We start from the raw sequence: 12,856 nt of genomic DNA, 5'->3' as shown, positions 1-12,856 counted from the left end.
TCCGTGAGCAGGGCGGGGTTCGGGGAGCGGCCTCCGGTGGCCTCGCCTCGGGAGCAACCGGCCCCGCCCCCTGGGGGGCCGCTGCCTCGGAGCCCCGCCCACAGTGGTCGCGGCCCGCCAGGCTGGGAAAACTCCTCTGACTGGACCGAGTAGGGGAAACCTAGTCACAGAGGGGAGGGAAGGGGACCGGACATCCCGGGATCTATGTGACGCTGGAGGGGGTCTGTGACAGGGTATGACACGGATTTTTAAGAAGCGGTTGAAATTTGGGGATGGATGGCTTTAGCGGATTTGTGAAGAGCCTGGGGCAAAGGTAAGGGCCCATTGTAAGGAAGTTTGCCGGTTGTGGAAGATTCAAGGAGGTCCTAGCGGTTTCAGGATACTTTAGGCAATCGAAAAGGCAGCAGAGCTGTGCAGGAGGAGGGATGAGGGCCCGGAAGAGGAACCCCGCAGCTGATTTGGCAGAGACCCCCAGGGAATGGGAGGGCCCAGATTTCCCTCCTTTACACAGTTGCCCTAGAGGAGCTGAAAGAGACCACCTCCCCTTCGCACCTCTAGAGGAAAGGGCAGAGGTAGACACCACCACAGCAGCAGGCCAATTCTGGCCTGTCCCTCCTAGGTTCTGGAGTGGTCCCTGCTGGATAGACCCATCCTGGGCTCCTTAAGTTGGAGCCCAGATTCTCCCTTTCCCAGCGGGGAGCCTTACTATGGGATTGACTCATGGGGCTGGGGATGTGCCCAAGCTGAGTGGGTGCTCAGGCTGGGGGGGAATGGGGTGGCGTGCTCAGCCATTCTCTGACCCTGCCTTAGGGACCATCCCCCAGGCTGTTCGTTACCATGGCTGCCAGGCCTTAGGAGAGGCGGGGATGGCCCAGCCGAAGTCTCTGTCGTCAGTGGTGCCCAAATAAGAAGTGAGAGGAGGAAGTGGAAGGCCAAGTCTGGAGTCTGAAGACTGGTTAGCCACCACAGGGCGTCAGCACCACGAGCCGGGGGCTCCACGTCCTGACACCGGCCGTAAGCGGCCAGGAGCTCCAGCCCCATCTGTCCCCTCCTCCTCCCATCTCCCCCAATCTGTTATGCCTTCATAGCTAGCATTTCCCAAGCATTTACCAATGTGCATGTACATCGCGCTGTGTGTGCTTTTACACATATGTATTAGCTCTTTGGTCCTTAGAATGACCCTGTGAAATAGGTACTCATTCTCATCCCTTACAGAGGGGGAAACCGAGGCCCAAAGAGGATAAGTGATTGGTGGCCAAGCTGGAGTCAACCCCAGGCAGCCTGCTTTCAGAGCCTGCAACCTAACTGCTGGGTAATGCTTCCGTTCAGCCTTCCTCAGCTCTTCACTCATCACTCACCTGGTACTGGCTAGCCCTGGGCTTCCAGAGGCTTCCGGTCTGCACAGGGAGTGGTGCATTGTACTTGTGCTTTGTCTGGAGGGGCCAGTGGCCACATCAACCTGGGAAAGGCTTCTGTCTGTCTCCTTGGCTATCTCTTTCCCACCCCCAGACCCCTGGGCCCCCAGCAGTACAGGAGGTGTGTGTGTAGGGGGCACTTCTCCACCTCTCAGTGATTGCAGAAGTCCAGATGGCAGGGTGCTTGTTGGTGGGGGGCAGGGGTGGAGTGGGGACCGCCAGGAGCGAGAGCTAGTCCTGTGCCTTCTCCCTCCTCCACCCCCTGCTTGGCACCACCAAGTGGCCATCAGTCGAGGGGCCGAGGGGGTGTTGGTGGGGAAACATGGGCCTCTATTGTGAAGCATTAGCACAGATGGACCCCTGGACCGTCTGTCGCCTGTTCCCGACAGACGGCTTCTGTGGGGGGGATGGGGGCGGGGTTGGGAGGCGAGCAAAGCAAGAGGCAAGAGGCATGATTTCTATTCTGTTCTCTACAGAGCTTATCCCTGAGGGGACACCTGAGAGAGGGCAACCGGCACCACCTTGTCTGGGAAGGAACTACCACCTATATACCAGAGGGTTACCCAACAGACTCGGCTAATGTCTCTGTTAGGACATCCCTTCTGTGGGCTGACATGGGGGCGACCTCTCCCCCATTTCTGCAGGTCGGTCTGCCTCTCTGGCTCCAAGTGAGCTGAAGTTCACACTGTTTCCTCCTCCTGTCAGGAAGAGCCCAGAGAACTGCGGAGAAAGGGTGGGTCCAGAAATTTAATTTCTTTCAGGACCCTTGCGTGATTTCCTGAAATTTTGGTTTCCAGAGCTAGAAAGGGCATTATGATCTCAAAAAGATCCCGTGTGATCCAAGCCATTATTGAACAGAGGCAGCAGAGCCAGGGAGGGAAAGACAGTGGCGGAACATAGAAGCCTGAGAACCCAGGTCTTCTGTTTAACTCAGCTGCTGAGACCTCAGAGACCCTGGCCTACTTCCCCTTCCCGAACTCCCCAACTTCTCCTGGGAGGGGAGGGAGAGCCTAGATGCCACACTGTGGAGTGGTGATGCCCTCTGGTGGCCATGAGTCTCACGGAAGAAAATCTTCAAGCCAGATAGGAAGGCTGGGGGCCAGACTCCATCTGGAGTCCCAGCCCTATTTAGGGCTAACCCACAGCCCCTTTCCCTCCAGGAGGAGCTGTGGTTAACTGAGACACCACGTTTCACCTCAGTCGCGGAATTCTGTAATCTTACACCTGTCAGAGTGTCACCTTTTTCACCCAACCTGATGCTGCTTTGCTGTTTGTGGGTGAAATTCACCAGGGGGAGAGCAGAAGTAGCTGGTGGGCCTTCTGGGCACAGCAACCTTCATAGAGTAGACAGTACACGTGAGGCCCCTAAAGCTCTGCCTTTTCCAACCCTCCACGACTTCCTCCTAAGCCTGCCTCTTGTGTAGCATCTGTTCTCCTCATCCTATCTTCCGCAGTCCTTTAAAGCTTGGGGGCTGGGGAAGCATTCCCCTCCACTCAGGCACTTCAGACATCTGTACCCAATCTGTACCTTATTCTCAAGTCAGTCTCGCTCTCAGAAAGAGCTCGCAGGTTTTCCTTCCTTTTGCTCTGGGCACCGTGACTCCTGGCACTCAGGATAGGTCTTTGCCAGCGTGAGGGCTTAGGTAAGGGGGCCTGGCTAATGGCAAGGCCTAGGAGACACCTCTCTCTTGGGAAAAGCCCTTGCCCAGATACCTAACAGACAACAAACAGCCCCTGTAGAGGAAATGGGGAAGAGCTGAACCTTGCCCCCACTGACCTGCTCAAGCTCTCAGGGAACCATCAGGAAGTCAGTGTGCTTGAGGCTAGAGAGCTGCAGAAGCTCAGGCCCCTCTGGAGTCTAATTGGGTCTCAGAGCTCTGGCATAGGCATGTCAGGGCCCAGAACTGGTAGGGTGACTATTTGCTGGGTGCCACTCTCTGGTTACTGCCATTGCTTCTAAGTGGGGGAGGGGAGGGAGAAGGCCTGGGCTCAGCTGGTCTCTGGTCTGCCAGGAATGACAGGCTGGGCCCAGTGGCATGACATCGTCTCTTGAGCCCAAACAGCCGGTGGGCAGCTGATGGGGCAAGGAGCCGTGGTTTTTCTTAATGGCTCCTATTTCCCAGGGATAGCATCTGTACATGTGCTGTGGCCTGGGCAAGGGAGTCCAGCAGCGGGTTGATCTGCACAGCCCAGAGACTGAATTATGGGGGTCAGGGGTAGGGTAGATGTGGTGGTTTATTAGCATTGGATATGGGAGGTCTCTGGGTTTGGTCACACCCAGTGGCCAGGGACCTTCTTGCCTCTTGGGTGGCCATGGCAGGGTGTCTCTAGCTTGAACAGGTTAGAGTAGCAAAAGGAGGAGAGGTTATACAGCACTCACACACCACTTACGAGACACATAAGTAAGTATGTACTGTCTTACTCACCTGAGTTCAGAATTAAAGCCTAGCTGTTGGCCAGCTGCAGTGGCGAGTGAGGGTGTCAGGGTCACACAAGAGGCCTGGGTTTGGTTCCTGGCCCCACCTGGACAGCCTGGGCATGATGGTGTGTACCAGTGGTCCTGGGTGGCCGAGAGGCTGGGGTGGGAGATTCATGCACAGGTAGATAAGGGAGGCAGAAAATGGCAGCTCTTAGGACCTCCGAATCCTCCCAGTCTCATGCCACTTGTCAGTAGCTGCAACCCTGGTTCTCTGTCCTGGGAGTTAGCATCATGCACCAGCCTTCCCAAACCCCAAACTAAGATGGTCTCATTTGCTTCAATTGAAGTCAGCTCCCTCTCTCCTTCCTGTTCACATCTGATCACACCCCAAGCCTGTGTGTCCTACCACTGTCTCTCCCTTCCCTCCAACTTTTCCTGCTCTACCATTAGCCTTCTAATGTCGACACTGCGATCTCCACAAAACACAAACAGGATCATGTCCTATCACTGTCCTGCTTAAAGTCCTCAGATCTGCTCCAAACGTTGGTACCCTCCGAATTCACATGTTGGAACTTAATCAGCAATGTGATGGTATTAAGAGCCGGGGCCTCCGGGACATGACTATGGCATGCGGGTAGAGCTCTTATGAATGAGATTAGTTTCCTTCTAAAAGGCTCAAGCGAGCCTGTTTCCTCCTTCTGTCATGTGCCTTCTAACACAGAGAAGGCACCATCTGAAGACCAGGCCCCCACTAGACATAGGGTCAATCTGCTGGCACCTTGAACTTTGTCTTCCCAGCCTCCAGAACTGTGAGAGCTAAATGTATGCTAATTATCCAGTGTTTTGTTTTTGTTTTTGTTTTTAATACCAGCAGTAATTTACCAAAGAGCATGTGTGCTTCCCAGGGACAGAGAGGTAGAAAGCACCTCCCTTTTGGACATGGTCATGCCACGACCCTTTCTTCTCCATTTCTCCAGCTTCTTGGGTTTCGAGGCATGCTGCACGTCAACCTGGCGTGCTTTTCTAGTTGGTGGATTAGGGAATTGAACTGTGAAGTCAGCCATGTGGGATCGTGCTCCCTTAACCACTAGGCCACAGACCAGGCCCCAAGATGGGCATTTTTGACAGGGTCTTGCCACACTATGGTTAAGATGTTCCTTCCCTAGCGTTGCAGCCAGCCAGGACCACAGGTGCACACCACCTTGCCCAGCCTGTCCAAGTCGGGTCAAGAACCAAACTAAGGCTTCCCATGTGGCCCCAGGCATCATGCAGCAGTGCCCTTCTGTTTACGCCGCCATAGCTGGGCCAACAGACAGGTTTTAATTTATGGGACTTGCTGTTGAGAAAATCCTGGAGACCAACTCCAGAGGAAAAATGACTGCTAGACTAGCGCAGTCTAAGGTAGCTGTCACAGGGAAAGTGATGGCATTGGTGCTACATATTTGTCATCACTGGCTCCAGGACAGAAGCCCTAGCTTCTCACTCCCTCATGATGCCCACCTCCCTTGGCCTAGCCATACCGAACACCCATGAAGTCTTTATTTATTTATTTATTTATTATTTCTTTCATGAGAGACAGAGAGAAAAACACCCTCAACAGGGTCTCTGAGCCTTTCCAGCCAGCCAGGATCATGGTACACAGCTCGTATGTACAGGTCAACTAGAGAAGCAAACCCACAATCTGGCATATGGACCCAACTCGCCACTGAGCTGCCCACTACACACACACACACTGTATTCTTGAGGCTGCACCCTTTGCAACCAAACCTCCTCTCCTAAGTCAGCAGGTCAATACATACTCCCAAATAGATGTCACTGCTCTTGACCCCCTCTTCCTCTCTCTGTATTCTCAAAGCAGTCTATATATCCCTGTCATAGTACTGAGCACACACCACTACAGTCCAGTCCATCAGGTAGGGAGTCCCTGCAGGCCAGGGACATATCCCCCTTTTAAAGTTTGTTAATGGGCACAGGCACTCACCAGAGAAAGTAAGAAAGCAGTCCCCTTGGGGCACAGTTCCACCGCAATCCCTCTCCTCTCTCTCTCCTGCCTCTCAGGATCTTGGGCATACACGACACATACCTGGCATGTTTCTGAAGCTGCGGTCCAAGACTCAAACCACGCAGTCAGCAGTGTGGGATTCAGCTGTCTTACCACCAGGCCGTGGGCTGGCCCCATAGCCCCTCAGACACCTCATCTATGGCTCCATGACACCTTGTGCGGCACTCCAGTATAGAATTTGCCACGGTCTGCCTTGCAGTTATTGTTACCTCTGTGCACATTCTCCCCATCTAGAGTAAGAACTCCTTGAAGGCAGGGTCCACGGGTCGTTGTGTTCTGGCCTACTGCTTTATGCACTAAGGTTGCTCAATACATTAAATAGATCCCAGTCTGCCCAGTTGTTCCTTAAACCTTCCAACTTCACTGGTCCCCATCTTTGGCTTCCAAGGAGCATTCTCTGAAGGACCAGGGCTATCTGCCACATTGCTTAAATCCCATCCTCTCTGACCATGAGACACTTTCAGGCCGCAGTGGCCAGCTGTTTATATGTTGCTATGAGGGCATGTTTTCCAGGCGATTAACATTGAAATCAGTGGGCCTGAGTAAAGCAGATTATCCTCTGTAGTGTGGGTGGGTTTCACCCAATCACCTGAAGGCCTTAAGAGAAAGCCTGAGGTGCCCTGAGGAAGTATTCTGCCTTCAGATTCACATGGGCATCAGTTTTTCCCTGGGTCTATAGCCTGCCAGCCGGCCTTGCAGATTTCGGACTTGTCAGCCCCCACAACTCTGAGTCAATTCCTTAAAATAAACCTCTCTCCTCTCTCTATATATACATGTACACACACACACACACACACACACACACCCTGTTGGTTCTGTTTCTTTGGAGAACCCTGACTAATGACATCACTCCTGGCATTACCCAGAGCTGCCCCCCACCTTTGGAACGCTTCTTTCTTATGTTCTTGAGTCAGTCTCTTGAACTTGACTACCTCTTCACTTTGTGTTGGTTGTGTTTAGCAAGTGTGTTCTCAGGGCAGTAGAGAACAAAAGACATAAGGCCTGAGGGGCAGAAATTTCAGATGCACGGAACAAAACCCCACGTGGAGGAACTCGGACCTCTTGGTGATGGACCTCACAGAGGTGAGACACTGTTGGTGGCCTTCAGGAGCACAAAGAAGTCCCGGATTTTCTGAGTGGTGAAGTTGAGCCTGCAATCCATAGCCTAGCGAGTTTTATCCGTGCCTGGCAAGACAGCCACTCACTCACAGTTTGAGAGTCACTACAAACCACTTTGCCCTTCCTTCCAACAAACGGGAAGATAGACCAAGGAGATGCGGCAGCCACAGTGATACTCAGTCACTCCACCAAGGGACTTGAGCTTCCGCCCACCTTGGCTGATAGAATGATTCTGGCCAGACACAGACAATTTCATCAGTAACTGACCAGGTTATTGGGATATATGCCAAACTTAGAACAAACGTCTAGAGGTAAGTTACTTGATGTTTTTCTAGCCCAAGAGTCTTAGAACAACAGATCACTCTGAGTAAAAAATCCAGATTTAACAATAGTGAGACGACCCAGCCTCTGTGATGCATTTAGTAGCATGCTGGACTGTGGAGCTGGAAGCCACATAGTGACCGCAGTTCAAATCCCCAGTCCGGATGGCCTGAAACATGCTGGGCACGTGTGTAAGTGCCCAAGATCATACAGGCTGGAGGACCAGAGGAAGGGGATCACAAACAGACCAGACCCCATGGAGGGTGCCCTCCCCATGCATGGGCACACTATTTTTTTTTTTTTTTTGAGAAGTTTTTGCTATAGGGCATCTGAATTCACCAGAAAGACAGAGAGAGACAGACAGTGAGAAATCCCCCCCTCCCCAGGGGAGATGGCCACGTTGTAATCCCTCCTCCTCCATTCTCCTCTTGGGATCTTGGGCATGCACGCACATGCACCCGACATGAGTTTAAACCACCGCATCTGGGACTAGAACCGTGGTCGACTACGTGGGAGTCCAGCAATATAATATAGCCATTACACCAACTGCTGCTCCCAATGTGCACACAAGTTCTATCATGAATAAAGAAAACGCTGTTTAAATAACTAGAAATACAAGAGTGAGGCTGGAGCAATGGGCAGGTTTTATAGTAAAATTTAATGTAAGGTAGGCCAGCCCACCCCTGGCGGGGATGCTTTCTCACTTCCCTTCTCTCTCTGGCTCTCTCCAGTGAACACACACACTCTCTGGCAAAATTTAAATAAATAAATAAATAAGATCCTGCTCTTCAGTTCAGAACACCAACTGCCACATCCAGGATGAAGGGGGAGGTAGATGGATGAGACGCTGTTCCGGGCTAACACCTCCAGGGGTGAGGCACCAGGTCTGGGGTTCTTCTAGTCTGAGCTGTCAGTTAACACCTGCATGGGATGTTGTGGGCCTGTCCTGCTCGGGCAGCCAGGCGGGGTGAAGAACATGGAATCATGGAGGCAGGACAGTGCAGCAGCCGAGGACTGAGGTCTGCGGCTAACATCCTGGACTCGGGGTCTTTTCCACCCATCAGCCATGTGATCTTGGGCAATTTATTTGACTCGTCTAATCCTGTTTCCTAACCTGTAAAGAGAAGATAATACCCACTTCATAGGACTGTTTTGAGGATTAAAGCAATTAATACATGTAAAGCACACTTGGCCACTTTGCTTCACACACAGTTTTCGATGGGTATTTGCTAATATTAGCTGAAGAAACTAAGCTTTGCTAGGTGATTCCTAACATGACAGCTACCTTCGAGTCTTTTAGAGGACCTTTCATGGAAGAGAAAATAATTGCTTTGGAAAACCTGTATCAGTCACATGGAGGTGCCCAGTCCTACTACATAAGAGCTTTCTGGTTTTATTTATTTTTTACTAGAGGGCATGTGCACTCACTAGAGACAGAGGAGGGAGAAGAGAAAGCACCCCATGGGGCATGGCCACGCAGCAATCCCTCCTCCTCCAACTCTTTCTTTGGGGATTTTGGACACATAGTGTGGGATCTAGCTACCTTAACCACCAGGTCACGGAGCCAGTCTGGAAGAGCCTTCTATCGAGCATTTTTCTGTGTATTAGAGCACCAAGCCACACAGTCACTTGGCAGGGCAGTCAAATGTTTGATAGGTGGCGGACAAGGTCACCTTCAGGTCCCATTTAAACCAGATCTTTGATTCTACGACTTGCTACTTTAGATTCCCGCAGCCTAGAAATGGGAGACATTCACACACACACACCTGCTTAAAATATCAGAGTCGGGACCAGCAGATGACATAATGGTTACGTCGCTGGACTCCCATGTAGTTAACCGCAGTTCAAGTGCTGGACCCAGCGGCTTAAACCTCACACCAGGCACGTGTGCGTGTGTGCCCAAGATCCAGGGAGGAGAATGGAGAAGAGACTGTGGCATGGCCATCCCCCCTGGGGGGTGTTTTGTTGCCTTCTGTCTCTCTCTCCAGCAAGCGCAAGTGCCCTATAGCAAAAATCTAAAAAAATAGAGTCACCATCAAAGACTCTCATCTCGAGGTCACCAAAGCATCCAAATCCACAATTACCTTTCAGTTTAGGGGGAGAGCAGAAAAATTGAGGGCAGCCCTCATGGAGCCTTCAAGACTCAGTGGTGTGTGACTAACCAGGATGGAGACCTCTTTTGTAGAGAAAAATGCTGAGACAGACAAATGGAGACAAAGGCCTGAGAAAAGTGTGTTCAGTGTGTCATCTGCTCCCTTCCACGTTGGGCCTTCCCTCCACGAAACGCAGCACTAGTCTCAGGAAGACCCAAGATGTCCTCGCTGACGCGCTGCAGGCTGGGGGACCAGAGGAAGGGGATCACAAACAGACCAGACCCCATGGAGGGTGCCCTCCCCATGCATGGGCACACTATTTTTTTTTTTTTTTTGAGAAGTTTTTGCTATAGGGCATCTGAATTCACCAGAAAGACAGAGAGAGACAGACAGTGAGAAATCCCCCCCTCCCCAGGGGAGATGGCCACGTTGTAATCCCTCCTCCTCCATTCTCCTCTTGGGATCTTGGGCATGCACGCACATGCACCCGACATGAGTTTAAACCACCGCATCTGGGACTAGAACCGTGGTCGACTACGTGGGAGTCCAGCAATATAATATAGCCATTACACCAACTGCTGCTCCCAATGTGCACACAAGTTCTATCATGAATAAAGAAAACGCTGTTTAAATAACTAGAAATACAAGAGTGAGGCTGGAGCAATGGGCAGGTTTTATAGTAAAATTTAATGTAAGGTAGGCCAGCCCACCCCTGGCGGGGATGCTTTCTCACTTCCCTTCTCTCTCTGGCTCTCTCCAGTGAACACACACACTCTCTGGCAAAATTTAAATAAATAAATAAATAAGATCCTGCTCTTCAGTTCAGAACACCAACTGCCACATCCAGGATGAAGGGGGAGGTAGATGGATGAGACGCTGTTCCGGGCTAACACCTCCAGGGGTGAGGCACCAGGTCTGGGGTTCTTCTAGTCTGAGCTGTCAGTTAACACCTGCATGGGATGTTGTGGGCCTGTCCTGCTCGGGCAGCCAGGCGGGGTGAAGAACATGGAATCATGGAGGCAGGACAGTGCAGCAGCCGAGGACTGAGGTCTGCGGCTAACATCCTGGACTCGGGGTCTTTTCCACCCATCAGCCATGTGATCTTGGGCAATTTATTTGACTCGTCTAATCCTGTTTCCTAACCTGTAAAGAGAAGATAATACCCACTTCATAGGACTGTTTTGAGGATTAAAGCAATTAATACATGTAAAGCACACTTGGCCACTTTGCTTCACACACAGTTTTCGATGGGTATTTGCTAATATTAGCTGAAGAAACTAAGCTTTGCTAGGTGATTCCTAACATGACAGCTACCTTCGAGTCTTTTAGAGGACCTTTCATGGAAGAGAAAATAATTGCTTTGGAAAACCTGTATCAGTCACATGGAGGTGCCCAGTCCTACTACATAAGAGCTTTCTGGTTTTATTTATTTTTTACTAGAGGGCATGTGCACTCACTAGAGACAGAGGAGGGAGAAGAGAAAGCACCCCATGGGGCATGGCCACGCAGCAATCCCTCCTCCTCCAACTCTTTCTTTGGGGATTTTGGACACATAGTGTGGGATCTAGCTACCTTAACCACCAGGTCACGGAGCCAGTCTGGAAGAGCCTTCTATCGAGCACTTTTCTGTGTATTAGAGCACCAAGCCACACAGTCACTTGGCAGGGCAGTCAAATGTTTGATAGGTGGCGGACAAGGTCACCTTCAGGTCCCATTTAAACCAGATCTTTGATTCTACGACTTGCTACTTTAGATTCCCGCAGCCTAGAAATGGGAGACATTCACACACACACACCTGCTTAAAATATCAGAGTCGGGACCAGCAGATGACATAATGGTTACGTCGCTGGACTCCCATGTAGTTAACCGCAGTTCAAGTGCTGGACCCAGCGGCTTAAACCTCACACCAGGCACGTGTGCGTGTGTGCCCAAGATCCAGGGAGGAGAATGGAGAAGAGACTGTGGCATGGCCATCCCCCCTGGGGGGTGTTTTGTTGCCTTCTGTCTCTCTCTCCAGCAAGCGCAAGTGCCCTATAGCAAAAATCTAAAAAAATAGAGTCACCATCAAAGACTCTCATCTCGAGGTCACCAAAGCATCCAAATCCACAATTACCTTTCAGTTTAGGGGGAGAGCAGAAAAATTGAGGGCAGCCCTCATGGAGCCTTCAAGACTCAGTGGTGTGTGACTAACCAGGATGGAGACCTCTTTTGTAGAGAAAAATGCTGAGACAGACAAATGGAGACAAAGGCCTGAGAAAAGTGTGTTCAGTGTGTCATCTGCTCCCTTCCACGTTGGGCCTTCCCTCCACGAAACGCAGCACTAGTCTCAGGAAGACCCAAGATGTCCTCGCTGACGCGCTGCAGCAGTGTAGCCTGCGACCCGGGGGCGGGCAGACGCCCACCCAGCGCCCCGACAGAAGCTGGGTGGCTGTGCGACACATAAGACAGGCACGCCACAACGGCTCTGTGAATCAAACTTTAATAATGTACAGCAGAAACTGGACAGGCTCATTCTTATATTAAAACAAAAGATTTCCTATATTACAATTTATTTACATTTGCATACTGAAGAGGTAAAGTGTCTAAGTGGCTATTTTACAGTTCTAATAAAATGTACAAAAACGAACAGAAGTACCGAGAATGCCGTTCGGGGGCCTTGATGGCGACGGAAGAACGGACACGGGCTTGGGCTGTGAACCCAGAGCCCGGAGGTGCAGGCAGCCCTCTGGGTCAGGGTCAGCCCCGCAGGGCCAAACACACGCGTCAGGGTGGTCGGGGTGGGTGTGGGAACACGCCTCGAAACTGCTTCGTCTTCCCAGAGGGGACTGCGTGTGTGATGAGGACAGAAGGGCCACCTGGGGAGTGGGCTGGTGGCTCGGGAGTCGCAGGTAGACACGTGTTGGCAGACCCCAGAGGCGAGCTGTGATGGGCAGAGGAGTGGGTGCGCCATCACCTAGAACCCGCCGAGGTTCTGCTGCAGGGTGGACAGGTGGGAGGTCAGCAGGGGTGGGTAAAGAAGGTCCCCTAGTGACACCACTGGTGCTCAGGGAAATTAGTGGCCAGTAAATTGGCCTAAAGGGTGAGGGGAGATCTCCTTTAATGTAAGGAGAGAAGCAATACGTTAAGAAAATAAATAGAAAGGCCGGGAGCACTGGTGAGACTGAGGGCAGGCAGAGGGCTCTCCCTCCTCCACAGGCTTTGGCAGAGAACCGCTGGGCTGGAGGCAAGGAGGCTTTGAGGCTGCATCCATAATGTGCCTCCCCCAGGGGCAGGGACAGGGCTTGAATGGATGCAGTAACCAGGGGTCTCACCTGTGATTCCAAACCCCAGGCCTCAGTGCCCACCACTGGTCTCTTTGTGGGTGTGGGAGGGATGGGGGGTGGGGGTGGGCGGTGGATCAACTTTCCTCGGTGATCTTGTGTAAGAC

At 51.8% G+C, this 12,856-nt stretch overlaps 1 protein-coding gene across 1 annotated transcript in view; it reads right to left on the bottom strand.

Annotated features, from left to right (window-relative positions):
- The window catches only part of TAMALIN (trafficking regulator and scaffold protein tamalin), a 7,799-nt gene extending 6,382 nt beyond the window's left edge, over positions 1–1,417 (bottom strand). Inside the window, exon 1 of the mRNA XM_014581968.2 lies at positions 1,359–1,417. Coding sequence (XP_014437454.1) covers positions 1,359–1,417 — 59 coding nt within the window. The remainder of the gene's footprint in view (positions 1–1,358) is intronic.
- Between the last annotated feature and the right edge of the window lie 11,439 nt (positions 1,418–12,856).

The sequence above is a fragment of the Tupaia chinensis genome, unplaced genomic scaffold, assembly GCF_000334495.1.
Source record: "Tupaia chinensis unplaced genomic scaffold, TupChi_1.0 Scaffold141469_1, whole genome shotgun sequence".
Taxonomy (NCBI): Eukaryota; Metazoa; Chordata; class Mammalia; order Scandentia; family Tupaiidae; genus Tupaia; species Tupaia belangeri.
The sequence above is the reverse complement of the archived record's forward strand: the minus strand, read 5'-3'. Positions and strand labels throughout refer to the sequence as shown.